The 19939-nt window shown below is 31.4% G+C and overlaps 2 protein-coding genes and 76 non-coding genes across 79 annotated transcripts; 33 read left to right on the forward strand and 45 right to left on the reverse strand.

The window, feature by feature from the left end:
• The first annotated feature begins 188 nt into the window (after positions 1-188).
• fdx-2 (2Fe-2S ferredoxin-type domain-containing protein) lies at positions 189-1062 on the forward strand. Its single transcript, NM_070460.7, has 3 exons — positions 189-331; positions 379-488; positions 549-1062. The coding sequence occupies exons 1-3, from the start codon at positions 197-199 to the stop codon at positions 811-813; spliced, it is 510 nt and encodes a 169-aa protein (NP_502861.1). The 5' UTR covers positions 189-196; the 3' UTR covers positions 814-1062.
• Positions 1040-4892, forward strand: Y73F8A.26 (Leprecan-like alpha-helical domain-containing protein; the record flags this gene model as incomplete). 2 transcript variants are annotated; one of them, NM_070461.5, is made up of 7 exons in its annotated part: positions 1040-1277; positions 1982-2130; positions 2185-2423; positions 3308-3614; positions 3667-3884; positions 4034-4213; positions 4264-4892. In NM_070461.5, 7 exons carry the CDS (start codon positions 1114-1116, stop codon positions 4435-4437), a joined length of 1431 nt encoding a protein of 476 aa, NP_502862.1. The 2 variants fall into 2 exon arrangements, with proteins under 2 accessions (NP_502862.1, NP_001294109.1); NM_001307180.3 differs by lacking the exon at positions 1040-1277 and having other exon boundaries at positions 2121-2130; positions 4264-4437.
• Positions 1697-1717, reverse strand: 21ur-252. The gene has a single exon (NR_063035.1).
• 21ur-11744 lies at positions 4477-4497 on the reverse strand. Its single transcript, NR_063036.1, has one exon.
• Positions 4627-4647, forward strand: 21ur-4291. Its single transcript, NR_063037.1, has one exon.
• Positions 4733-4753, reverse strand: 21ur-3504. The gene has a single exon (NR_063038.1).
• Positions 4893-4972: 80 nt separating the features above from the next.
• 21ur-7385 lies at positions 4973-4993 on the forward strand. The gene has a single exon (NR_063039.1).
• A 364-nt stretch (positions 4994-5357) lies between these two features.
• Positions 5358-5378, forward strand: 21ur-2667. The gene has a single exon (NR_063040.1).
• A 230-nt stretch (positions 5379-5608) lies between these two features.
• Positions 5609-5629, reverse strand: 21ur-2806. Its single transcript, NR_063041.1, has one exon.
• Positions 5630-6355: 726 nt separating this feature from the next.
• On the forward strand, positions 6356-6376 carry 21ur-14086. The gene has a single exon (NR_063042.1).
• On the forward strand, positions 6357-6377 carry 21ur-8363. The gene has a single exon (NR_063043.1).
• A 319-nt stretch (positions 6378-6696) lies between these two features.
• On the forward strand, positions 6697-6717 carry 21ur-2219. Its single transcript, NR_063044.1, has one exon.
• Positions 6718-6838: 121 nt separating this feature from the next.
• On the reverse strand, positions 6839-6859 carry 21ur-13506. The gene has a single exon (NR_063045.1).
• 21ur-7976 lies at positions 6842-6862 on the reverse strand. The gene has a single exon (NR_063046.1).
• Positions 6863-7397: 535 nt separating this feature from the next.
• Positions 7398-7418, reverse strand: 21ur-4898. Its single transcript, NR_063047.1, has one exon.
• 21ur-14522 lies at positions 7402-7422 on the reverse strand. Its single transcript, NR_063048.1, has one exon.
• Positions 7423-7766: 344 nt separating this feature from the next.
• Positions 7767-7787, forward strand: 21ur-14335. Its single transcript, NR_063049.1, has one exon.
• A 22-nt stretch (positions 7788-7809) lies between these two features.
• Positions 7810-7830, forward strand: 21ur-3944. The gene has a single exon (NR_063050.1).
• A 68-nt stretch (positions 7831-7898) lies between these two features.
• 21ur-13187 lies at positions 7899-7919 on the reverse strand. The gene has a single exon (NR_063051.1).
• A 772-nt stretch (positions 7920-8691) lies between these two features.
• On the reverse strand, positions 8692-8712 carry 21ur-11645. The gene has a single exon (NR_063052.1).
• Positions 8695-8715, reverse strand: 21ur-2975. The gene has a single exon (NR_063053.1).
• A 629-nt stretch (positions 8716-9344) lies between these two features.
• On the forward strand, positions 9345-9365 carry 21ur-6894. The gene has a single exon (NR_063054.1).
• Positions 9366-9761: 396 nt separating this feature from the next.
• On the forward strand, positions 9762-9782 carry 21ur-2973. The gene has a single exon (NR_063055.1).
• Positions 9783-9993: 211 nt separating this feature from the next.
• 21ur-1748 lies at positions 9994-10014 on the reverse strand. Its single transcript, NR_063056.1, has one exon.
• Positions 10015-10345: 331 nt separating this feature from the next.
• Positions 10346-10366, forward strand: 21ur-1920. Its single transcript, NR_063057.1, has one exon.
• Positions 10367-10610: 244 nt separating this feature from the next.
• 21ur-6017 lies at positions 10611-10631 on the forward strand. Its single transcript, NR_063058.1, has one exon.
• A 221-nt stretch (positions 10632-10852) lies between these two features.
• 21ur-1119 lies at positions 10853-10873 on the forward strand. The gene has a single exon (NR_063059.1).
• Positions 10874-10928: 55 nt separating this feature from the next.
• On the reverse strand, positions 10929-10949 carry 21ur-3192. The gene has a single exon (NR_063060.1).
• Positions 10950-11192: 243 nt separating this feature from the next.
• Positions 11193-11213, reverse strand: 21ur-3855. The gene has a single exon (NR_063061.1).
• Positions 11214-11293: 80 nt separating this feature from the next.
• Positions 11294-11314, reverse strand: 21ur-4652. Its single transcript, NR_063062.1, has one exon.
• A 1722-nt stretch (positions 11315-13036) lies between these two features.
• Positions 13037-13094, forward strand: Y73F8A.1168. Its single transcript, NR_063063.1, has one exon. It is a non-coding gene; the product is annotated as an Unclassified non-coding RNA Y73F8A.1168 (non-coding RNA).
• A 358-nt stretch (positions 13095-13452) lies between these two features.
• Positions 13453-13473, forward strand: 21ur-6329. The gene has a single exon (NR_063064.1).
• A 110-nt stretch (positions 13474-13583) lies between these two features.
• 21ur-911 lies at positions 13584-13604 on the reverse strand. Its single transcript, NR_063065.1, has one exon.
• Positions 13605-13783: 179 nt separating this feature from the next.
• Positions 13784-13804, reverse strand: 21ur-12071. Its single transcript, NR_063066.1, has one exon.
• Positions 13805-13836: 32 nt separating this feature from the next.
• Positions 13837-13857, reverse strand: 21ur-11560. Its single transcript, NR_063067.1, has one exon.
• A 137-nt stretch (positions 13858-13994) lies between these two features.
• 21ur-4410 lies at positions 13995-14015 on the reverse strand. Its single transcript, NR_063068.1, has one exon.
• A 302-nt stretch (positions 14016-14317) lies between these two features.
• Positions 14318-14338, reverse strand: 21ur-11816. The gene has a single exon (NR_063069.1).
• 21ur-6963 lies at positions 14319-14339 on the reverse strand. Its single transcript, NR_063070.1, has one exon.
• 21ur-12596 lies at positions 14320-14340 on the reverse strand. The gene has a single exon (NR_063071.1).
• A 197-nt stretch (positions 14341-14537) lies between these two features.
• 21ur-515 lies at positions 14538-14558 on the reverse strand. The gene has a single exon (NR_063072.1).
• Positions 14541-14561, reverse strand: 21ur-7424. The gene has a single exon (NR_063073.1).
• A 110-nt stretch (positions 14562-14671) lies between these two features.
• 21ur-4667 lies at positions 14672-14692 on the reverse strand. Its single transcript, NR_063074.1, has one exon.
• On the reverse strand, positions 14675-14695 carry 21ur-15360. The gene has a single exon (NR_063075.1).
• A 292-nt stretch (positions 14696-14987) lies between these two features.
• Positions 14988-15008, reverse strand: 21ur-9865. Its single transcript, NR_063076.1, has one exon.
• Positions 15009-15075: 67 nt separating this feature from the next.
• On the reverse strand, positions 15076-15096 carry 21ur-2407. The gene has a single exon (NR_063077.1).
• On the reverse strand, positions 15079-15099 carry 21ur-9713. Its single transcript, NR_063078.1, has one exon.
• Positions 15100-15219: 120 nt separating this feature from the next.
• 21ur-14035 lies at positions 15220-15240 on the forward strand. Its single transcript, NR_063079.1, has one exon.
• A 104-nt stretch (positions 15241-15344) lies between these two features.
• Positions 15345-15365, reverse strand: 21ur-14774. The gene has a single exon (NR_063080.1).
• On the reverse strand, positions 15348-15368 carry 21ur-1271. The gene has a single exon (NR_063081.1).
• On the reverse strand, positions 15349-15369 carry 21ur-14468. The gene has a single exon (NR_063082.1).
• 21ur-40 lies at positions 15351-15371 on the reverse strand. Its single transcript, NR_063083.1, has one exon.
• Positions 15372-15478: 107 nt separating this feature from the next.
• Positions 15479-15499, reverse strand: 21ur-1752. The gene has a single exon (NR_063084.1).
• A 119-nt stretch (positions 15500-15618) lies between these two features.
• On the forward strand, positions 15619-15639 carry 21ur-11293. Its single transcript, NR_063085.1, has one exon.
• Positions 15640-15785: 146 nt separating this feature from the next.
• Positions 15786-15806, forward strand: 21ur-10854. Its single transcript, NR_063086.1, has one exon.
• A 335-nt stretch (positions 15807-16141) lies between these two features.
• 21ur-1573 lies at positions 16142-16162 on the reverse strand. Its single transcript, NR_063087.1, has one exon.
• 21ur-11696 lies at positions 16145-16165 on the reverse strand. The gene has a single exon (NR_063088.1).
• 21ur-11003 lies at positions 16146-16166 on the reverse strand. The gene has a single exon (NR_063089.1).
• An 87-nt stretch (positions 16167-16253) lies between these two features.
• On the reverse strand, positions 16254-16274 carry 21ur-7068. Its single transcript, NR_063090.1, has one exon.
• Positions 16275-16585: 311 nt separating this feature from the next.
• Positions 16586-16606, forward strand: 21ur-502. The gene has a single exon (NR_063091.1).
• Positions 16607-17196: 590 nt separating this feature from the next.
• 21ur-12087 lies at positions 17197-17217 on the forward strand. Its single transcript, NR_063092.1, has one exon.
• On the forward strand, positions 17198-17218 carry 21ur-10417. Its single transcript, NR_063093.1, has one exon.
• Positions 17201-17221, forward strand: 21ur-6772. The gene has a single exon (NR_063094.1).
• Positions 17222-17487: 266 nt separating this feature from the next.
• Positions 17488-17508, forward strand: 21ur-10955. Its single transcript, NR_063095.1, has one exon.
• Positions 17509-17710: 202 nt separating this feature from the next.
• Positions 17711-17731, forward strand: 21ur-392. Its single transcript, NR_063096.1, has one exon.
• A 109-nt stretch (positions 17732-17840) lies between these two features.
• On the reverse strand, positions 17841-17861 carry 21ur-9281. Its single transcript, NR_063097.1, has one exon.
• Positions 17852-17872, forward strand: 21ur-14423. Its single transcript, NR_063098.1, has one exon.
• 21ur-3739 lies at positions 17853-17873 on the forward strand. The gene has a single exon (NR_063099.1).
• A 38-nt stretch (positions 17874-17911) lies between these two features.
• Positions 17912-17932, reverse strand: 21ur-11783. Its single transcript, NR_063100.1, has one exon.
• A 185-nt stretch (positions 17933-18117) lies between these two features.
• On the forward strand, positions 18118-18138 carry 21ur-7704. The gene has a single exon (NR_063101.1).
• An 85-nt stretch (positions 18139-18223) lies between these two features.
• 21ur-1523 lies at positions 18224-18244 on the reverse strand. Its single transcript, NR_063102.1, has one exon.
• On the reverse strand, positions 18225-18245 carry 21ur-11387. The gene has a single exon (NR_063103.1).
• A 46-nt stretch (positions 18246-18291) lies between these two features.
• Positions 18292-18312, reverse strand: 21ur-13432. The gene has a single exon (NR_063104.1).
• An 85-nt stretch (positions 18313-18397) lies between these two features.
• 21ur-6429 lies at positions 18398-18418 on the reverse strand. The gene has a single exon (NR_063105.1).
• Positions 18419-19544: 1126 nt separating this feature from the next.
• On the reverse strand, positions 19545-19565 carry 21ur-4627. The gene has a single exon (NR_063106.1).
• Positions 19566-19569: 4 nt separating this feature from the next.
• 21ur-7927 lies at positions 19570-19590 on the forward strand. The gene has a single exon (NR_063107.1).
• Positions 19591-19896: 306 nt separating this feature from the next.
• 21ur-8033 lies at positions 19897-19917 on the forward strand. Its single transcript, NR_063108.1, has one exon.
• Positions 19899-19919, forward strand: 21ur-9788. The gene has a single exon (NR_063109.1).
• On the forward strand, positions 19900-19920 carry 21ur-6654. Its single transcript, NR_063110.1, has one exon.
• The last annotated feature ends 19 nt before the right edge of the window (positions 19921-19939 follow it).

Below are 19939 nucleotides of genomic sequence, written 5' to 3' on the forward strand. Positions count from 1 at the left end.
GCGTGTTTCTCGTGCATGCTGACGCAATTTTCGATTTTCAGCATTTTTTTCAGAAAAAATCCATAGATTTTCAAAATTTTTCAATAAAAATGCACCTTTTTTTCAGAAAAAAAAATCATTTATTTCCCAAATTTTCAATATTTTTCTAAAAAAAATTCATTATTTTGTTCAATTTTTCAAATTTTCAGCTCTCACAATGTCCTCCGTGCTCAGGCTGGCGATGAGAGCTAAAGGTTTCAGTCGATTTCTAGCAGAAACCCAGGCGTTTCCCGTGAAAAATCGACATTTTATGACGTCAAGTGTGCGGAAAACTGGCGATTTTGAATATGAGGCAGGCGGAATTTGCGGAAAAAATTAAAAAAAAAAAGGAATTTTTAGGATCCAAAAAGTGAAGACGAGGTGGTGAATATCACCTACGTGTTACGGGACGGCACGGAACGAAAAATTCGCGGAAAAGTCGGGGATAATGTGATGTTTTTGGCGCACAGGTAGCAAAATGAGCAAAAATATTGGGATTTTTTTCTAAAAAAAAAACGATTTTATTACAGATATGACATTGAAATGGAGGGAGCTTGCGAGGCATCACTTGCCTGCTCGACGTGCCACGTCTACGTCGATCCAGCCTTCCAGAACAAGCTCCCGGAGCCGCTAGAAGAGGAAGACGATATGCTGGATATGGCTCCGGCGCTCAAGGACAACTCACGGCTCGGCTGTCAAATTGTGCTCACGAAAGAGCTCGACGGAATCACTGTAACCCTGCCGACAATGACACGCAACTTCTATGTGGACGGGCATGTGCCGAAACCTCATTAATTTCAATTTTATTCTTGTGATATTCATCATTTTCTATTCAATTTCCTGAAAATTTCGAGTCTTAAAACGAGATTCGGGTTGTATTTTTTCCTTGTTGCTCAAAATGTTTAGAGTTTATATTATTAAAAATCGCGCTCGCTTTTGACCTTTTACTCGATATATTTATGTTGTAATTTCTCTGCGTCTCCTCGTTTTCGCACGATCACTCGCCGAACAGACACCCTCCAGATGCTGCTCTGGGCCCCCAACAGCCGGTCAATCAGGACAACTTTTAACTTTCCACTCAAATTGACCACTGAAATGCTGCGTTTATTGATTTTTCTCATATTTCTAGCCGATTTTTCGCTTTGCCAGGACCCGAAAGTCACTTTTGAGGACTATTTTCAGTTTGGAAAAAATGAGTATACGGAGAGAAATTGGCCCGATTGTGTGGCTTTTATGAAGCGAGCAATTGATGATTTTAGGTGAATTTTTGAGTGGTTTTTAGCTTGGAAATTGGAAAAATTCGAAAAAATTACAGAAAAAACCCTGGAAATGTCTTTTTTTCGGCTAAAATAGGCGAAAAATCACAAATTTCCCGCAAAATTAATTAATTTTCAGGAAAAAGAAATTTTTTAGCAACGTCGCTCTATTGAGAAAATATTTCGGCGGGAGTTTAAAATTCAATTTTGTGGTTTTTTCGAAGAAAATCGCATAAATTTGATCGAAAAACAGTCTGAAATAGCGAAATTAACCCAGAAAAATCGCATTTTCACTGAAAAATAATTAAATTTATAAAATACCGCCTATGCAAATTCACTCTATTGAGAAAATGCTTCGGCGGGAGTTTAAGATTTAATTGTTTGGTTTTTTCGGAGAAAATCGCATATATTTTAATGAAAAACGCTCTGAAATAGCGAAATTAATCCAGAAAAGTTGTGTTTTTCACTGAAAAATAATTAAAAAATACTGCCAGTGCAAATTCGCCCCATTGATAACACTTTTCAGCGGGAGTTTTGAATTTATTTGTTCTTTTTTTAGCTTTTTTGAAAGTAAACTCGTGCTTTGCGTCATTTTCTAGTCTGAAATAGCGAAATTACCCAGAAAATTCGTGTTTTACACTGAAAAATAATTTAAATTCTCTCCCATGCAAATTCGCCCCACTGATAAAATCATCTTTTTTTTCTAGACAATACCAAGACGACGTGGTGAGTTGCCGCAGAAAGTGTAACCGGCAGATCAAACCTGCCACGTCATCCTCGCCAAAAATCGCAAAATTCCACGAAACAAGTGAAACTGCACTGTGTCTTTTGAGATGCCGGAAGGACATGTTCGGAGGTAGTGATGATGCATGTGCACTCCATTGCTAAAAAAAATTCCCCCGAATTTCAGATCATCAATCGATAAAGAAAATGTCAGTGTACCATGATTTAGAGGAGCGCAAGCCGTATCAGTACATGCATATCTGCTATTATCATCAGGGCGAGCTTGCGATGGCCGTTCAATCGGCCTACACGTTTTTGGTCGCAAATCCGGATGATAAGGATATTAAGCAAAGTTTGAATTGGTACATGAATCGCGATGGATATTCGGATGATATGCTTATCGATATGGAACGGAAAGATCATGAGGTTCGGGGCTTGGGGGTCTTGCAACGATTATTTAAATAAATGTTTGGAGTTTAAAGGTGCATTGTGAAAAATCACTGAAAAATCTTGAAAACTCCCCGAAAATTGATTAAAAACCCTCGAAAATCAATAAAATTTCGTCAAATTATCCACTTTTTTTTGTGATTTTCCGAGATTTTTAGGCCTAAACTTAGGCCTAAAATATGTATAATTCAAGCCAAATCCTCCCAAAATAATGATTTTTTGAGATTTTCTCAGTTTTTTTCCAGGTTTTTATCATTTAATTCTGCTTCAGCTGGCTTCACAACCATTTTTCAATTCTCAAAGCAAAATTTGAGCTAATTTTAACTAATTTTGTCAAAAACTGACCTCCAGACTGCAAAAATCTTGAAAAACCACGAAAAAAATTGGAAAAACCTGCAAAATTGATTGAAAATCATCAAAAATAGAGAAAAATTAATCGAATTATCCACTTTTTTGTGATTTTTACCCACAAATTGGCCACTTTTCACAGGGGCTTCTGGCCTTCTCCACACGGACAAGTACATTTAGTTTTTCGAGCCGCAACGCGGCACGCAACGCGCCGTAAATCTACCCCAGATTTGGCCGAGCTAAAATGGCCTAATTCGGCACGGATTTCTTGCTTCCCTCATAAGTTGAAATGGAAGAGTTTGTGCCGAACTAGGCCATTTTAGCTCGGCCATATCTGGGGTAGATATACGGCGCGTTGCGTGTCGCGTCGCGGCTTGCTTTCAGCTGTGAAACTAAATGTATTTGTCCGTGTGGAGTCCGGCGGGCGATTGTCAATGGAGCGCGAAAAATTCAAAAATTCAATGAGGAAGGCCAGAATCCGGTGGCCGAGTTTTTCTCACACCTCACTTTTCTAGGCCAAATTCATCAACGGCGTCGAGGCCTACGACCAACAAGACTGGGGTCGATGTGTCAACGAATTCGAGTCGGCGCTCGAAAAATCGATAATTCAAGACGAAAAGTGTCGGCTGCTCTGCCAGGATAAAATCGATTGGAGCGTCGTTGACGGCAACCCGGAAATCGATATTTTGTTGGCAAGTATGAGAGCTTCTGTGATACGCTGTGAGCACAACTGTCTGTATAAGTTGGCGAGGATCAACGGGCATTATGTAGGACATTTGTTTGCCGCGCACTTTGAGTACCTGCATTTTTGTCATTTTAAGAGTGAGTTTACCGCCTAAAAAAATTCAAAATTCAACAAACAAAAAAATTCCAGTGCAGCGGGGCGCTGAAGCGGCTCAAACTGTCGCCAATTATCTCCTCTTTGACGACAGCCCATTGATGAGACGAAATCGGTATTTCTACGGGAAACAGTACAAAAAGAATGAGCTCTTCACGCCGAGCCAAGAAGTTTTGGATATTTATCGGCGAAGAGACCTTGAAGCCCGATTTTTAGAGTTTATGGAGAAGCGATTCGTGGTGAAGGACGGCGAGGTGAGTCGAACCCGCGGCAGCCAAAAACTGGTTGCGCGCGAGACAAAGCGGTAACCGACTGCGCCACGCATGCATGTCCAAGCAACAGAGAAACCAGTGTGACATGGTTGTGCTTATAGTTAACTTATAGTTAAGTTGGAAAATTGCAGCTCCCACCAGAACAAGCCGACGACCGTAACCCGTTATCACTGGATATCCACGTGGAGGATAACTTCCCATACGAGCAGATTCCAAGTTTGATGACGTCATCAGAGTGTAAAATCCTCCGCTCAGCGCTGGACACCAGAGAACGGGACGGGTTTGTGAAGGAGTTGGAGCAAAGAGTCAAGGTTTTGTTTTTTTCAAGAAAAAGTCTTTAAATAATCCCTAATATTTCCAGCTCTGGCCAAACTCCTCATATTCCAATGTGACCTGTGGGAGCCCAGTCCGTGAAGCCCAGTGCTCCAGAGCCATCGTCTTTTCGGCGGAGCACAATGACTGTGGAGAATGGCTGGGCAAATGGTTCAACGGATGTGCTGTCGTGTTTTGTGATGAGAAGAAGATTATTGATTGATTTTTGTGCACTTTTTTTGACATTGAAACTAATTTATTTTGTTAATTTTTAAAAATTGTAATACCAAAAAAGAAATCCAAGAGTTATGTAGAAAAGATGAAACAGACAATTGTTTTATTTTCAAAATTTTTATTAAAATTGCACTGTTTCACTAATTTCATATAAGGATTGAAATTGTTAAATAACTAATCGAAAGGTTGTAAAATTGAAAAAAAAAACATTGACATAATTTTCAAATGGTTTTTAGTTGATTTTTCAAAAAAAAAACTTCTAAATACAGTGAAAAAAGAACAATTTTGCAATTCTGGTGCTCAGAATATTAAAACTATTTATCGTTTGAATTTTCAGAAAATGCTGAAACAGAAAAATGTTCAAAATTATTTTTTCCAACTATTTTCAAGATGTGTGTAAATCAGTAAGTTGTACGCAAATCTGAAACCCAATAAAATAATCTCACTTAAAAATTACAATTTCTAAGTTCAATTTTTCCTGTTTCACGCATTTTTTATAAATTCACTATCACAATCTGCAATATTCTCGTTTCTTTTTGCTGATTTAAAAAAAAATAAACTGAAATATTAGTGATAATACTAGTTCTAAAAAAGTTTTTAAAAGATGCTATATTAGAATAAAGTCGTGGAAAAAAAATTTATGACAAAATTTTAAACCGAAATTTTTTCAAATCTAAAAATTGAATTTTTCCTTGTAATGTAGGTAATGGATACGGAATAGACCTGACAAAAATAACAGATCAATTTTCAAACGGAAATGTTATAGGAGAAACGCTTAACAAAATAACAAAAAGTACGAATTTTTAAAATTTCTTTTTTCTGCCCTGAAACGGTTGATTATGAATTTTAAGACAAAAAAATCCCTGTTTCATGTTTACAATATTTTGCTAGCTCTTTTTTGAATTGTATTAAACTGGGTTTTTTCTATGGCAAGAATGATTGAAGCACCATTAGTTTTTGAGGATCCGGGTGGATTTTTATTTATAAATTAAAAAGGAAGTTGTGTGTTCTAAAATGCTTCAACGACATCTCGCGGGTTTCTCATGTTTTTGAAGGTTTTTCAGGGTGAGTGGGGGGTGCTTCCTTGGAATATTTTTTAAAAATAAACTCGTGAATATTCCAATTATCCTAGGTTTGCAAAATGAAAAGAAGAGAACAGCGTACAAGGAGAATTTCGTCTAACATAGATATAAAAGTTCCAATTTAGAAATGCAAAAATTGAAACAGTGATTTTTTGAAACTTTTTCAAAAATTCACAGCTATTCATTCAAACTCAAAATTGGTCATTGTGAGTTTATATGAAAAATACAAAAAAAACAATAATTTGAAAATGATTGTTGAAAAATTGCAAGGTTTCTTTGAAAAAGTAGTTAAACAGAAATTATTTTTAACTACGCTTCATTGAAATATTCTTCTTGATTCTTTTTGATAACGTTTTTGATGACGTTTTTGTTCAAATTAAATTTAATACAGTGCACTCAAGTTCTATAGGACTCCCCAAAAAATAAATCCAAGAAATTCAATGAAAATATAGAGTTTTTCAACATTTTTCTAAAATTTCTTCGTTTTCATGCGTGTTTTGAATTTTGAAGTTTTTCAAAATCTGTTTTCAATATCTTAAATTTTGCAAATTTTTAAGAGAAGCTAAAAGGCTAGTTTTCGTTGAGTTTGGCTATGTTCAAAATTTATCTTCAAAAATTACAATTTAATTAGTTCGGCAATTCTAGTTAAAAAAATTTTGAGAAAAAAAAGAAAGAATTTGAAAATATTTTACAATTGCCGAATCGCCGTTTTTCTGTTTGGCTTCCATGTTGGATAATGTTTCTGATCTACACTTTTGTGTTATTTTCAAAAAAAAACAATGCTTCATATTATTTTTATAAGTTTAACTGAAAATTATATAAACGTTTATAGGATAATACCGGATTTCTATTAAAAATGCTCAATGTTTAAGATATTTTTCTGTCTTACAAACTGAATACTTTTTTTTTGCCGAATCCCAAAAATTCTACACCCCTTGAAATTAATAGCTCCATCTTAAAGGCTAATATACAAAAACCAAAACTTGGATTTCAATAGTGTAACAGTTTTTGAGTTTTGCTAATGATCTAAAATTGTTTCCTTGATTTGTTCTCTCACCAGTTTTTCTGTGTTTACCTGAATTTTCAGAAATACCAATTAAAAAAAAACATTATTTTTTACTGTTTCTAAAACACGATTTCAGATTGCCTAACTTTGAACAAATCGTTCGTCAATTCATACCTTGTTAATAATATGAATAATTGATTTCTGCATTTTTAAATTCGTCTAGAAAATTTGGTTTATAGGTAAAATAACCCAAATACATTTTGTTTCGAAACTAAATATCTACCAGTTTCAGTTTGCAAAAAATCTGTTTTATATCAGACATACTAATGTTCATAAACTGCAAGGTTTTTTTTGAATATGTAGTGAAACATAAATAATTTTGGGAAATCTCGACAGCCAAATAACTTAATTGTTTTCTGTCAAAAAATCATCATTAACTATGATATTAAATATTATTGCTAAAAAGTGCGTATTCCGTCTGTCTATAGTGTATTGCCTGTGACGTCACACTTCACAGAGAGCAGCTGTGCTGGAAAACATGCGAATTTTGGCCAATTAACGAGTTTAAATTTTTTAAATGAAAAGGATCTACTGGGATATTTTGGTAAATAAGTATTATTGTTTTACTTACCAAATACGACAGTTGCGGAATTTTAAAATTTTTGATAACCGGCTCTTTTCAAAAAAAAACTGCCAAATTGCAGAAGTATCGGATTGCCGTTCACCCCTAAAATATTGACTTCTTGTATCAGGAAAAAATATTGCTTTTTTTTGTACTTTAAAAGTACAAAATTTCGGAAGTTTTGCTCAATTTTTTTTGTAGTGTAACCGTGTTTGGCTAATAATTCAAAATCTTTTCTTGATTACCTTCTCACTAACGAACTAATGTTCATAAATTGCAAGGCTTTTTTGAAGAGGTAGTGAAACAGCAATAGTTTTGGGAAAAAAAATGGTTTCGATCTACGCTTTTATTTAATTTCAAAAAAAAAAGTTTCATATTTCTGTTTCACAAACTGAATAGGTTTTTGCCGATTTCCAAAAATTCAGCATTCTCAAAAATTATAGCTCCTCGTATAGGGCTAATGTATTAAAACCAAAATTCGGATTTCAATAGCGTAACAGAGTTTTGTGTAATGATCTAAAAATGATTGCTTGAGCTGCTCTTAACGGTTTTACTGTGTTTTACTGTTTCGTCAAAAATACTAATAAAAAACAAAATTTGTTTACCGTTTCTACGAGAGAATTTTAAATTGCCTGACTTTGAACGAATCGTTGCTCGCATGATATAATTGATTTCTCCATTTTCAAGTTCGTTTAGAAAGTTTGGTTTATAGGTAAAATAATTAAAATATATTTTGTTTCAAAACTAAATAACTACTGCCAGTTTAAATTTGAAAAAAAACCGTTTCATATCAAAATTTAGAAACATTTATATATTTCACATGCTCCATATAAAGTCTGAAACTGTTTTAAAAATAATATCGAAATTTTTTTAAGTTTAATAAACGAACTTGAGCACAGTGGAATAAAAAATATTTTTTACAAAAAAAGTTTCCAAAATACCTCTGAAAATGTCGAAAATAAAATTTTGAAATAAATTTTATTCAAGATGCCAAGTACACCGGAAAAATCCGTCAAAATTATATGAAAAATGTGAAAGTCGCAGAATTTCTCGAAAGATTCAAAAAAGTTGACGAAAAAAACACTGATTCACTAAAATACGAGTAGCAGTAAGCGTCTTGAATAATCAAAATTTAATTACAACTATAGAAACATTATCATTTGTCTGATTTTTCTTCTAATCGCTCATAAACTTTAATTTTATGCAGAGTTAAACTTATTTATCTGTCAAGTTAACCAATATCCAATGTTTGAAATAAATTTGTTTTATTTTTACAAAAATCACTGTTTCAATCTTAAGATTAGGTTTTAAGATCAATATTTGTACAATATTATTTTGAATGGGCGCAGGAATTTTTCTCCAAACTTCAAGAACAAAGCCAGAGGGTACGATGAATTGACGATGTGAGCGGACATCATCTGGCACAACGTTCTGAAACAGGCTATTGTCGAACAAAAACATCCTTTTATTAATTAAACTTTTTTGTAATTTGACATGCTAATAGATATTCAATTCTAATAGAGAATATTTGCAAGCCTATATAAAATCGATGGACTAGTGTTCATAAATTGCGTTTTTTCTTTAAAAAAAGTTGTGAAACAGAAATAATTTTGGGAAAATTCGACAGTCAAATAACTTAATTTTTTTCTCAAAAAATCATCATTGCCTATTATTTTAACTACTATTATTAACAAGTGCGTATTCCGTCTGTCTAAAGTTTATTGCCTGTGACGTCACACTGCACAAAGAGCAGCTGTGCTGGAAAACAGGCAATTCGGCAATTATCGAGTCCAATTTTTTTGTATCTACTGGGATATTTTGGTGAATACATATAATTGTTATTCTCACCCAACACTTGAAAATCTGAAAACTTTGATTTTCATTTTGACATTTCGACAGTTGCCAAGTTTGAAAATATTTGACAACCGGCTCTTTTACAGAAAAAAACTGTCAAAGGATTGCCGTCCACCTCTAAAATTATTGGCTTCTCGTAACAGGAAAAAATATTTTTTAAAAATACAAAAATTCGGAAGTTTTCTCAATTTCTATAGTGCAACCGAGTAAATAGAAAATTTTCTTTGAGTTGTTCTCAACGGTTTTGCTTTGTTCATTAATTGTCAAAAATACTATAAAAAATTACTGTTTCTAAAACACGATTTTCGATTTCCTAACTTTGAAATTGTTAATGGATCTGTAGTTTGTTTGTTTGTTTATTCGAAATTAGATAAATAGTAACAAAATGTAGTACATAGAAGATCAACGGGGAAAATCGAATAACACATAAAATAAGAAAGACCCGTCAGAGTCCACCGTCAATTCATCGTACCCTCTGGCTTTGTTCTTGAAGTTTGGAGAAAAATTCCTGCGCCCATTCAAAATAATATTGTACAAATATTGATCTTAAAACCTAATCTTAAGATTGAAACAGTGATTTTTGTAAAAATAAAACAAATTTATTTCAAACATTGGATATTGGTTAACTTGACAGATAAATAAGTTTAACTCTGCATAAAATTAAAGTTTATGAGCGATTAGAAGAAAAATCAGACAAATGATAATGTTTCTATAGTTGTAATTAAATTTTGATTATTCAAGACGCTTACTGCTACTCGTATTTTAGTGAATCAGTGTTTTTTTCGTCAACTTTTTTGAATCTTTCGAGAAATTCTGCGACTTTCACATTTTTCATATAATTTTGACGGATTTTTCCGGTGTACTTGGCATCTTGAATAAAATTTATTTCAAAATTTTATTTTCGACATTTTCAGAGGTATTTTGGAAACTTTTTTGTAAAAAATATTTTTATTCCACTGTGCTCAAATTCGTTTAATAAACTTCCCGAAAAGTTTTTCGACATTATTTTTATAACAGTTTCAGACTTTATATGGAGCATGTGAAATAGATATGTTTCTAAATTTTGATATGAAACGGTTGTTTTTTCAAATCTAAACTGGCAGTAGATATTTAGTTTTGAAACAAAATATATTTTAATTATTTCAACAAAATATATTTTAATTATTTGTAACAAGAATAATTTTAACAATTTCAAATACAAGCTTCTGTCATCTATCTTCAAATTTCCCTATTTAAATTTATAAAGTTGTGCAAAAATATCTGAAAACTGGAATAATTTTATATATTCTGTTTCACTACATTACTTTAAATGTCTTGTTTTTATTTTATTTAGTTCCGTTTGAATATACTCAACTTCTCTGAAAATAAACTACTCGGTGGCCGAGAAAAGATAAAATTCGGTCACCATTTTCATATCACTGATACGCTGAATTGAATAATTTCCTTGTCAAATTCTAGTAAAAAAACTTGCCGCTAAAAAAGTTCGGCCACAAAATACATTTCAGCCTGTTCAATCAGGTTTTCCTTAAACTTAACCAAAATATTTTTCCCTGTTTCGTATTTCCTATATCACTTTCCCGATTTTAAAAATTCCTCAATTCTTCTATGATTCCACAAACTTTTTTCACGGCTCAATTATATTTTTTATTTGAGTAATTGAGAAGAAGTTGTCTGTGTGCATTTGCTCCAACTTTTTCATCAATTCTGTACATTTTTTCTCAGATGTTTCAACTCTATAAAACGATGGACGAGAATCTTGTTGGCATTATTTATTGGAGCATCAACAATTTTGTTATGTTTCACACATTTACTATAATTTCATACATTTACTATAAGATGCTCCAAAAACAATATTCGAATAGGAAGTTTATTGATGTTTATGTGATACCGCTTCACCTAATCACCTACAAACTTTTGAAAAAAACAGAACGTCATTAGCAAGAAAATAATTTTCAAATAACAAATAGAAACTGTATGAAACAGTGAAAAATTTTGAATTTTTTCAATTTGTTTTTCTTGCTTCTTGTACTTTTTTTAATTTCTACCTAGATAGTTTCGGGTTTTCCGAGTCACTACTTTTCACCAATATTTCATTGCAGAAATTCTCAATTTTTGTGAAATTAGTGAACCAATTCGGAATTTTTATATGTATGCTTGGTCTTTGTTATGAAAACAGTAATATTGGTTAGAAACCTGATGTATCAAATTAATAAAAAACGTTAATCTATATTAAGACTCTAGAAACAGTGAAAAATTTCCAATATTCATTTGTTTTTTTTTCTCAACTAATTCGAACCTGGCAGTAATTTGAAAAACGAACGGAAATGGGAAATGTAGTTTTTGAAACGGTAATTTTTTGTTCGAACTAGTTGTAAATTCGATGAAAATATAAAATAGTCTTAATCACTGCTAGACTGGAAATAAATACTGTATCAAATTTTTCTGCGGTTTCATGTTGCTTATATACAGTGCTGGCCAAAAAGATATCCACTTTTGGTTTTTTGTGTGTAACTTTTTTCTAAGTGGTTATTTTGTTTTGAAACTTCACCACAGTGTTCACAAAATCTAAAAACACAATATTCATCAAAAATGTTCAACAGATTTTGAAAAAACTTCAGAAAAATTCAAAAAAATCGAAAAACTAGAAATATTGAAAAAACCGAGGTTGCAAGGAAATGACAATTAAAGTACCGGAATATGAGCAATTGGATTTAAAAACAACATAATTATGCTTAATACTTTGTCGCGTATCCGTTTGCATCAATAACAGCTTGACAACGACGTGGCATCGAGTCGATCAGCTTGTGAATAACTGACATGGGGATAGCTTTCCAAGCGTTTTCCAACTGGTTGAATTTGGCATCTGCATTTGAAGCCCGAATACCTCCAAGACGTCTTTCCAACTCTTCCCACAAATGCTCTATTGGATTCAAGTCCGGAGACTGACTTGGCCAATCGAGCAAATGCACACGACGACGTTGAAACCAGGAACGCACATGAAGAGAAGTATGCTTAGGATCGTTATCCTGCTGAAACACGACGCCACGGCCCACATTTTGAAGTGCCCAGGGTCGCATTGTAGTTTCCAAGATGTTTTCGTATTGAAAACGATCCATAATGCTTTGGATTCTCCTTAGTGGGCCCATGGAAGTGCTGGTGAAGCACCCCCACACCATGACGCTCCCACCTCCATGCTTAACGGTTGGGCATTGATACTTTGGAGAGTACCTAGAGCCAACAGGACGACGTACCCAGGAATTTCCATCACTCCCGAACAAATTGAACTTGCTTTCGTCAGACCAGATGTGTTTAGCCCATTCCTGACGTCCCCAACGAAGATGCGCTTTTGCCCACGCAACTCGAGCCATGCGATTTTTCTTACTGATGAACGGTTTCTTGACTGGCTTTCGTCCGTGTAGTCCTGCTTGCTGTAAACGTCGACGAACAGTTCGTTTACTTGGTACAGGTTCATTTGGAGAACTTATAATCATTTGAATATCCGTGGCGGTCCTATGCGGATCTTCTCTTGCTGATCGGAGGATGTTGCGATCCATCCTATGGGTTGTCACTCGAGGCCTGCCGGGCGAGATTCTCAAAGCGACGGATTTCTAAACATTTATTATTAAAAAATAATATTTTTCGAACTCACCTCAGTTTGGTACTTCTTGATTACTTTCCAAATAGTCGACGGAGAACGTTGAATTTGCAGCGCGAGCATTTTCGTGGGTATTCCTTGTTCGAAGCCAGCTACAATGGCTTTCTTGACGTCCAAGGAAAGATTTTTACACCCAACAGATTTTACCATACCTTAAAAATAATTTATCAACCAAACAAATCCAGTGCAACAAACAGAGTGCGTTTTATTGATAATTCAAAAAAAATAATGAAAATTGGAAAAACGAAAAAATCAAAAAATTGAAATAAAATTCAGAAAAAATCGATAATCATGTAATGTTTGGTCCGCAAATTTGCGTAACATTTCGCTTTATGCACACGGAAAAATTCAAGTCAAATGGATGCTTGAGAAAAAAGTTACACACAAAAAACCAAAAGTGGATATCTTTTTGGCCAGCACTGTATATACAAAGTTATTTCCTGTTAGGTTATTATGAAAACGGCAAAAATTTGAGAAATTACGCTTTTAAAAGCTCAGAATAGTTTTAAAAGTATCAATTCATTTTTGCGTTCAAGATTTTCCATATAAAAATGTTTTTATTGAAATCATTGTTTCTTAGAATTTGTAAAATTTTGTAAAATTTTTTCAATTTTTCAAACAATTTTTTCAAATATCACTGGTCCGCCGATTTTCAAGTTCTTGCTAGAAAACTTCGGCCACATTGCAAATTTCACCCATTTCCACCAGGGTTTCCTTAAACTTAACCAAACTTTTTTTCTGTTTCATATATCCTATATCACAATTCCAACTTTCAAATTCCACAATTTACACGATTTTCTGCCTGATTTACGGAGCTTTCCTATTGAATCCGTAAATCCACACGAATTAAAAAATGTTCGTTTTGTTGAAGATCAAATATCTGAATATCTGGAAAAAAACTTTTATTTGAAGAAGTTTCATTGGGACCAAAATCTTAGTAAAATTTTTTTTTCATATACAAAATATATAGAAAATGTGAAACAGACAGAACTTTCAAAATTATACTGCAAATTTCGATAAATTACGTGATCGTGTTGAAACGAATATAAAGGCTAATGTTCGAAAAACGGAACAAAACTGTTTTATACAATAATCTGGAAAAGTTCAGAGTTTTAATACTTGACAACAGCATATGAAATATCTTCGAAAAATCGGTCGAAATGTTTAATGTCAAAATGAAACAATTCCCATTTCGAAAACATAATTGACGAGTTTTTAAAAATATTTTGTGAAACAGTACCATATTCAAATCATAAACATGATTCTGATCAAAAAGAAGATATTGTTAAATGTAGATATTTTGTTACCATTTGATAAATTTAATAAGTTTTTGGATAAAAGACACCAATTAAATATTTCAAAGCAAACAAATTATATGAAAAAAATGGAACCGACAAAATTTTCGGTGGACAAAATTTTAAAATTTCGATTGATGTCGAATTGAAAATGATGTATAGGTTTGAGAAGTATAAAGAAAACGAACTAAAACTAAAAAATATATTTATTATTTGAAAAAAATAACCAATTTCCTCCAGAAAATTGATAGGAAATCGATTTTATTCCACAAAAGTATATATTTTCTACCAAAATTGTGGGAACCAATTTTTCGAGAATTTAACATTTTGGTTTGAAAAAAAGAAGGCGAATAATTTTTACTTTTCTCTGAAAAAAAACAAGCTAAAGATATATAGCGAGTTCTTACATTAGGACCTTGAAACCGACAAAATTTTGTTGTTATAAAACTATAAATTCTTGCTCTTATTGAAACAATTTATATGCAAATAAAACTGAAAACAATTAACTGGAAGAGATTTTGGTAGTATTTTTGAAAAATGTCTCAACGTGATGTTTATAATCTTGTAAATTAGGTATCATCAATAGATATCAATCATCAGCTACATCAATAGCTACATAAAAATTAGTAAAAGTCCTGAAACATAAATTATTTTTTTATAATTCACTAGATTTCGAAACAGATGATAATATTTTTGTCACGAAAAATTTTACGCCGAAACTCTTCACGGAGTAATACGAACTAAACACAGATCATTTATATAAACAATTTGAAAACGACTAAATCTTAAATTTTATAAACTTTTAAATTCTAGTCAATATTATTATAAGCCAATACTAAAATTAAATTTCAGTTGAAAAAATTTCATGAATTTTCGGAATTATTTAATTGTTTGAATGTTTCAATATACCAGGAAACATCTAAAATTAGTAAAAATATTTATTTTTCTTATTTCCAGGCAAATATGGAAAAGGTAAAACAAAAATCGAATTTTTCGAAATTATGAATTTTGATTTCAAATTAAAAAGAATTGAACAGTTTTCCTCAATCGTGAAATTGAAATTATTGGTTTCAAAAAATTGTGTAAAACATGAAAAATCACTATTTCTCAATAATTGTCAAAATATGCCAATAATTATTGAAGAAAAATAAAGAACAAATTATATGAAAAATGTGAAGCCGATAATTTTTTGTTGTTTAAACAAAATTGTTATGTTTCAATGCTAACTGTAGTGTTTTGAATTTTTTTTTTTTAAGTTTTCAGTTATGTGATAATGTATTGAAATTGCAAACGTTTTTATCACAAATTTTGAATAAATCTTGTTTCACAAACGTAGTTTTGAACATTTTTATTTAGCTGATTAAATTTTATTTTCTAGGAAAATAAGTTAACGTAAGTTGCCAATAATAACTCTTCCAATAAACACAAGACATTATCTGATAAATGTGAAACTGAAAAAAAATTGTTATGGGAAATTTTATGAATTATAATTAGGAATAAACTTATAATCAAACTAGTATTATCGAAACACACTTCAACAGTTTACGGTCAAACTCCATAATATTCAAAAACCGAGTGAAACTGACTCGAATTTTCAAAAAAATTTTTCACGGTTTCAATTAAGCAATAAGTGGGAAAAGGAGTAAACTAGTTTGATTTTTTCCTCAAAGATATTCAATATACATTTTTTTTTGCAAAACAATATCTATAGACATTATTGGGAAGTTGTACCGCTTAATGTCCATAATTTCAAAATGCAACGAAAAAGTATTTCATACTATTTCTAACCAATGTTTTCAGTTTTAAGTAATACATTTAGATACTTTTCTGGTTATAACCCACCGGACGTTGCAATATTTTTCAAATTATTCCTACCGCTTGGCACGCTCCATCCTCATGTCAGATTTTAATTAAATCTAGGAAACATTTTTTTTTGGCGAAACCTCGTTCGAAAAAAAATTTACTGTTAGCAATAAAAGGTACTTTTCCGATTTGTGCCCCCCCCCCCAAAATATTTGTTACTCAATACTTCAATTTAAATTCACACGTGAATGTATTTCGATAGAATTTCAATTTTTAGGTTTAGAAAACAACGCTACTAAGCCCGAAATTACGAAAAAGTTCACGTTTCATTAATGAAAATATCGAAACGATTTTGGGGGGAGGGGCAGAAATCGGAAAAGTACTCAATAAAACAGTAATAAAGCACTCTAAATATACTAAAAACTTTATAAACAATATGAAACCGTCAGAAAAAATTTCAAAAACTTTTTTTCCAAATTACTTACCGATTCCTTACTGATTCTCGTTCATTACAATAACTGACCTATCAAACTTTATAAGAGCATTTTGAATCAGATCAGGTATTTGAAAGCATTCCCGCAAAACCTGGTAGAACTATTTTGAAAAAAAATTTTTTTTTTGAAAAAAATTTTGAAAAATTGAAATTTGAAAAAAAACAGTTGCTCTTCAGAATTGTCAATTTATTTTGGGAAATATTTTTTACAGTTTCAAATAAAAATCACGTTTTTTGAGGATTGGCAAAATTTTTTGAAACTAAATTCGAAAATAAAAAACATGTTTCATCAAGTTTTTATTGTTTGCACACGGATCAAACATTCGTTAACTTTTCTTTTTTATGGCAAAATACGATATACTTAACTAGAAATTGGTTTCTTTTTAAATTTAAATTTTTGGTTTTTTCTGTAAAATTGTGAATGTCCCACCACGAAATAATTGTTTCTTTGTGATTGAAATTGAAACTTTTTTTTAATTTTTCGGAGATTATTCAGGTTGAGAACTTGGTAAAAATTTTTTATCGAATCCATGAAACTGTCCTTTTTTTTTGAAAAATCAATTTTTTTCGGCAACATCGCGTTTATTATGTACTATCAAATTTTAAACATTTTGTGCTTACATTTTAGTATTTGATTTAACTGGATAATTTTGGAAATTCTCGGAAAGTAGTAACAATATATTTTATTTTGAAAAACCGATATTGCTTAACTTTTCCGTATAATTAGAGTATGAAAACGTTTAGAACTAATTTTAAAACAACACGAATTTTTTTATAAAAAGCATAACTTGGAATAAAAATATTGAAGTTATCTTTCAGATGCAAACCGCCAGTAGGCAGGCATGTAAGCAGGCATTTCCATTTCATAGAAAATTTTTAAAGTTTCAAAAAAAAATCCGTTTCAACAATTCCATAAATTATTTGAAAATCTGTAATTATTATTGCCACGTAGTTCTCAATTTTGATCATTTCGCCTTCAGATCGTTTCTCCAAAATCTTTGCTCATTTTCTGAGGGTTTTCCTTCAATCTCCCCTTCCGTAAATAAAAACGCACCAGTAAGAAAAGTAATGGAGCATGAATTTTCCAAAAAATGAGGTGTGCTCCCCTCCTCAGCTTCAACGCATTTTTGAACGAATCTTGATTTAAAAAAAAATGAGGTGTGCTCCCCACCTCAGCTTCACATGTTTCTTTCAGCTCAGAAAGTTCAATTTTTTGGGGAAAATTATAGTTGAAATGGAAAAAGTGCAAGTTTTTGTTTTTCGATTGCATATAAACTCATTTACCGTATATCCTCTATCAGTAAGGCGTGTAAAACTAATTTTCAAACAGGTTTTTTCGGTCTTCATGAAATTTCTGTGAAAGTGAAAAAAAAGAAAATGTTATTGTTTTGAGTGAGTTTAAAAAATTGTTTCACAACTATTATTTTTTGTTTAGATATTTTAGAAAATTAGTACTTCAGTAGTAACCCCCAGTTTTTGCAATATAAAAAATTTCAAAACACTCTTTAGAACAATTACTTTTGCTTCATAATCTGTTTTTTTACTTTTTGTTTCAATATTTCAATAATTCAGGGTTCCATTATTTTTTTTTCATTCACATTAATCAAAGCCAGTAGTCATCTAGAAGTATATTAAAAATGGACGAAACAGATAAATATTTGCATATTTATTTTATCAAACTAGACAGTTGACTTGATTAATTAAAAAAAAATGAAACAAACTTTTTTTTAATTTCGAAAGTTATAATTTTTGTTTTGGTACCTTATTGAGAAAGTTTTGCAAAAAATATTTCATACTTGACATTTTAAATTGCTGTTTCAAATTTTTTTAAAATCAAGATTCGTTCAAAAATGCGTTGATCTTTTACAGAATGTTTGAAAATTAATTTAAATCGTTTAATAATAATAATCTTCTTTGGGGGGTTTGGCCAAGAAATTGTATCAAAAAATTTGAAACTCGCAGAAATTTCTATGAGAAATCTTCACAATAAAACAGGAATCTAACTTTAAATTCTTAGAAATGAATTGAAACAGCAATGTTTTTTGTTACATTGATTTCATGTACTTGAAATACATTTCCTAAATGGTTTTAGCTGAAACAGAAAAATTTTATGATACATGTAAAATTTTAAAACGATAAAAGAGCTGAAGAAAATGCGAAGCAAATCTCTGTAATTTTCCAAAACAATAAATGAAATATGTGGAACAGAGTAAAATTTCAATTAACACATATTTTAAAAATTTGGTTAATTTTGATTCAAAACTTATAGTTTTAAAATTACTAGAAAATGATCGACATCCATGAATTTTTCGTAAAATGTCGGAGTTTTCAAACCGCTGAAATGAGATTTTAATTTTTTTAAATTTTTTTGCTGAAATTTGGATCAATTATTTCCAGAGTTTTTTTTATCATATAGTTTCACTACTTTTCCAGGTACAAATCTAACATTTCCCAGTCCCCTTTCCCTTCAAAAACGTCATTTTAAAGAAGAAGACGTAGCTGTCATGTCATGTGAGTGTTCAAAATGTCCTTCAGGTAAAAAGAGACATTTGAGGGTGAGGGTGGTGGACACAATTTTTGCAATGAATAAATTAGAGTCCCCTTCTCCATACACACCGGAGCAGCGGTAGGGCTCTGTTCTGGTCCCCTCGGAAAACTGAAGGCTCCTATTGTTTCTATTGCTTTGTTTTTGTCTCGTTTTTTCGATGAATTTGTCTTAAATTGAATTTTTCTTGTCGGAAATAGCTGTTTCTAAATACTAAGTGTATTTAAAAAAATACAATTTTTTACTGTTTCTGCGCCTTATCTTTGTATTTATTACGATTTAAATCGTGATCAAGAATAAATAGTGAATAGACATGAATAAGTTAAAGCCCAAACATCATAGAGAGATTGATAATAATCACAAAAATTGATAATAAACATACAGAAAATGAATTATTATCTGAAAAGTTGATTAGTTGGTTAGGGAGATGAATAATGGGTAACATGACAGTAGTGGACATAAAAGTATTAAACAAGCATATGACATGAGGTGCCAAAATAAGATTCATTGCGCTAATTTTTTATAGAACTTAATACTCTATTTGTGAAAAAGTGCCTTCGTAGTTTGGTTTTGCATTTCCCCCAGATGAACTTGGTTTTGGTACGAGTTTGTTTGTTATTTAAAAATTGTTCTAGTTGGCTTTTTGAAAACTCTCAAAAACCCCCTAAATTCCCAAAACCAAGTGAAACTGATTCGAATTTTTAGACAATTTTTTTTCACAGTTTCAACTAAGATTTTAATAAAATAGGTTCTTTTCTATGAGTGTTATGAGAAGTTCATGCGTATGATTTAAAAATGCAACGAAAAAGTATTTCATATCTTTCCTAACCAATGTTTTCAGTTTTAAATTGAAATTTTTTAAAAATATTTTTTGGTTATTACCCATCAGATGTCGGACATTACAAAAACAAATATTTCTGCTTAGATTCCAGTAAAAATCAGAATAAAAATTTTGAGAAAGTTCTAAAAAACAAATTTTTAATTTTTAATCATTGGAAAATTTTTTTCATAACGAATCAAACACTTCAAATATAGGAAAATATTTTTACAGTTACAACTAATTTTGAAAATATAAGCACTGGATGAACATGATTATTGAAGAAAAATGCACTGGAAAATAATTTTGTTATCACAAA

Source organism: Caenorhabditis elegans, chromosome IV (assembly GCF_000002985.6).
Source record: "Caenorhabditis elegans chromosome IV".
In the NCBI taxonomy this organism is placed as follows: Eukaryota; Metazoa; Nematoda; class Chromadorea; order Rhabditida; family Rhabditidae; genus Caenorhabditis; species Caenorhabditis elegans.

What these genes read in the sequence shown, in the direction of transcription:
- fdx-2 (NM_070460.7), top strand. Translation starts at nt 197, where the DNA reads ATGTCCTCCGTGCTCAGGCTGGCGATGAGAGCTAAAGGTTTCAGTCGA. An exon ending in CTGGCGATTTTGAATATGAG is followed by an intron (nt 332 to 378) that starts GCAGGCGGAATT and finishes AGGAATTTTTAG; the next exon opens with GATCCAAAAAGTGAAGACGA. An exon ending in GTGATGTTTTTGGCGCACAG is followed by an intron (nt 489 to 548) that starts GTAGCAAAATGA and finishes ATTTTATTACAG; the next exon opens with ATATGACATTGAAATGGAGG.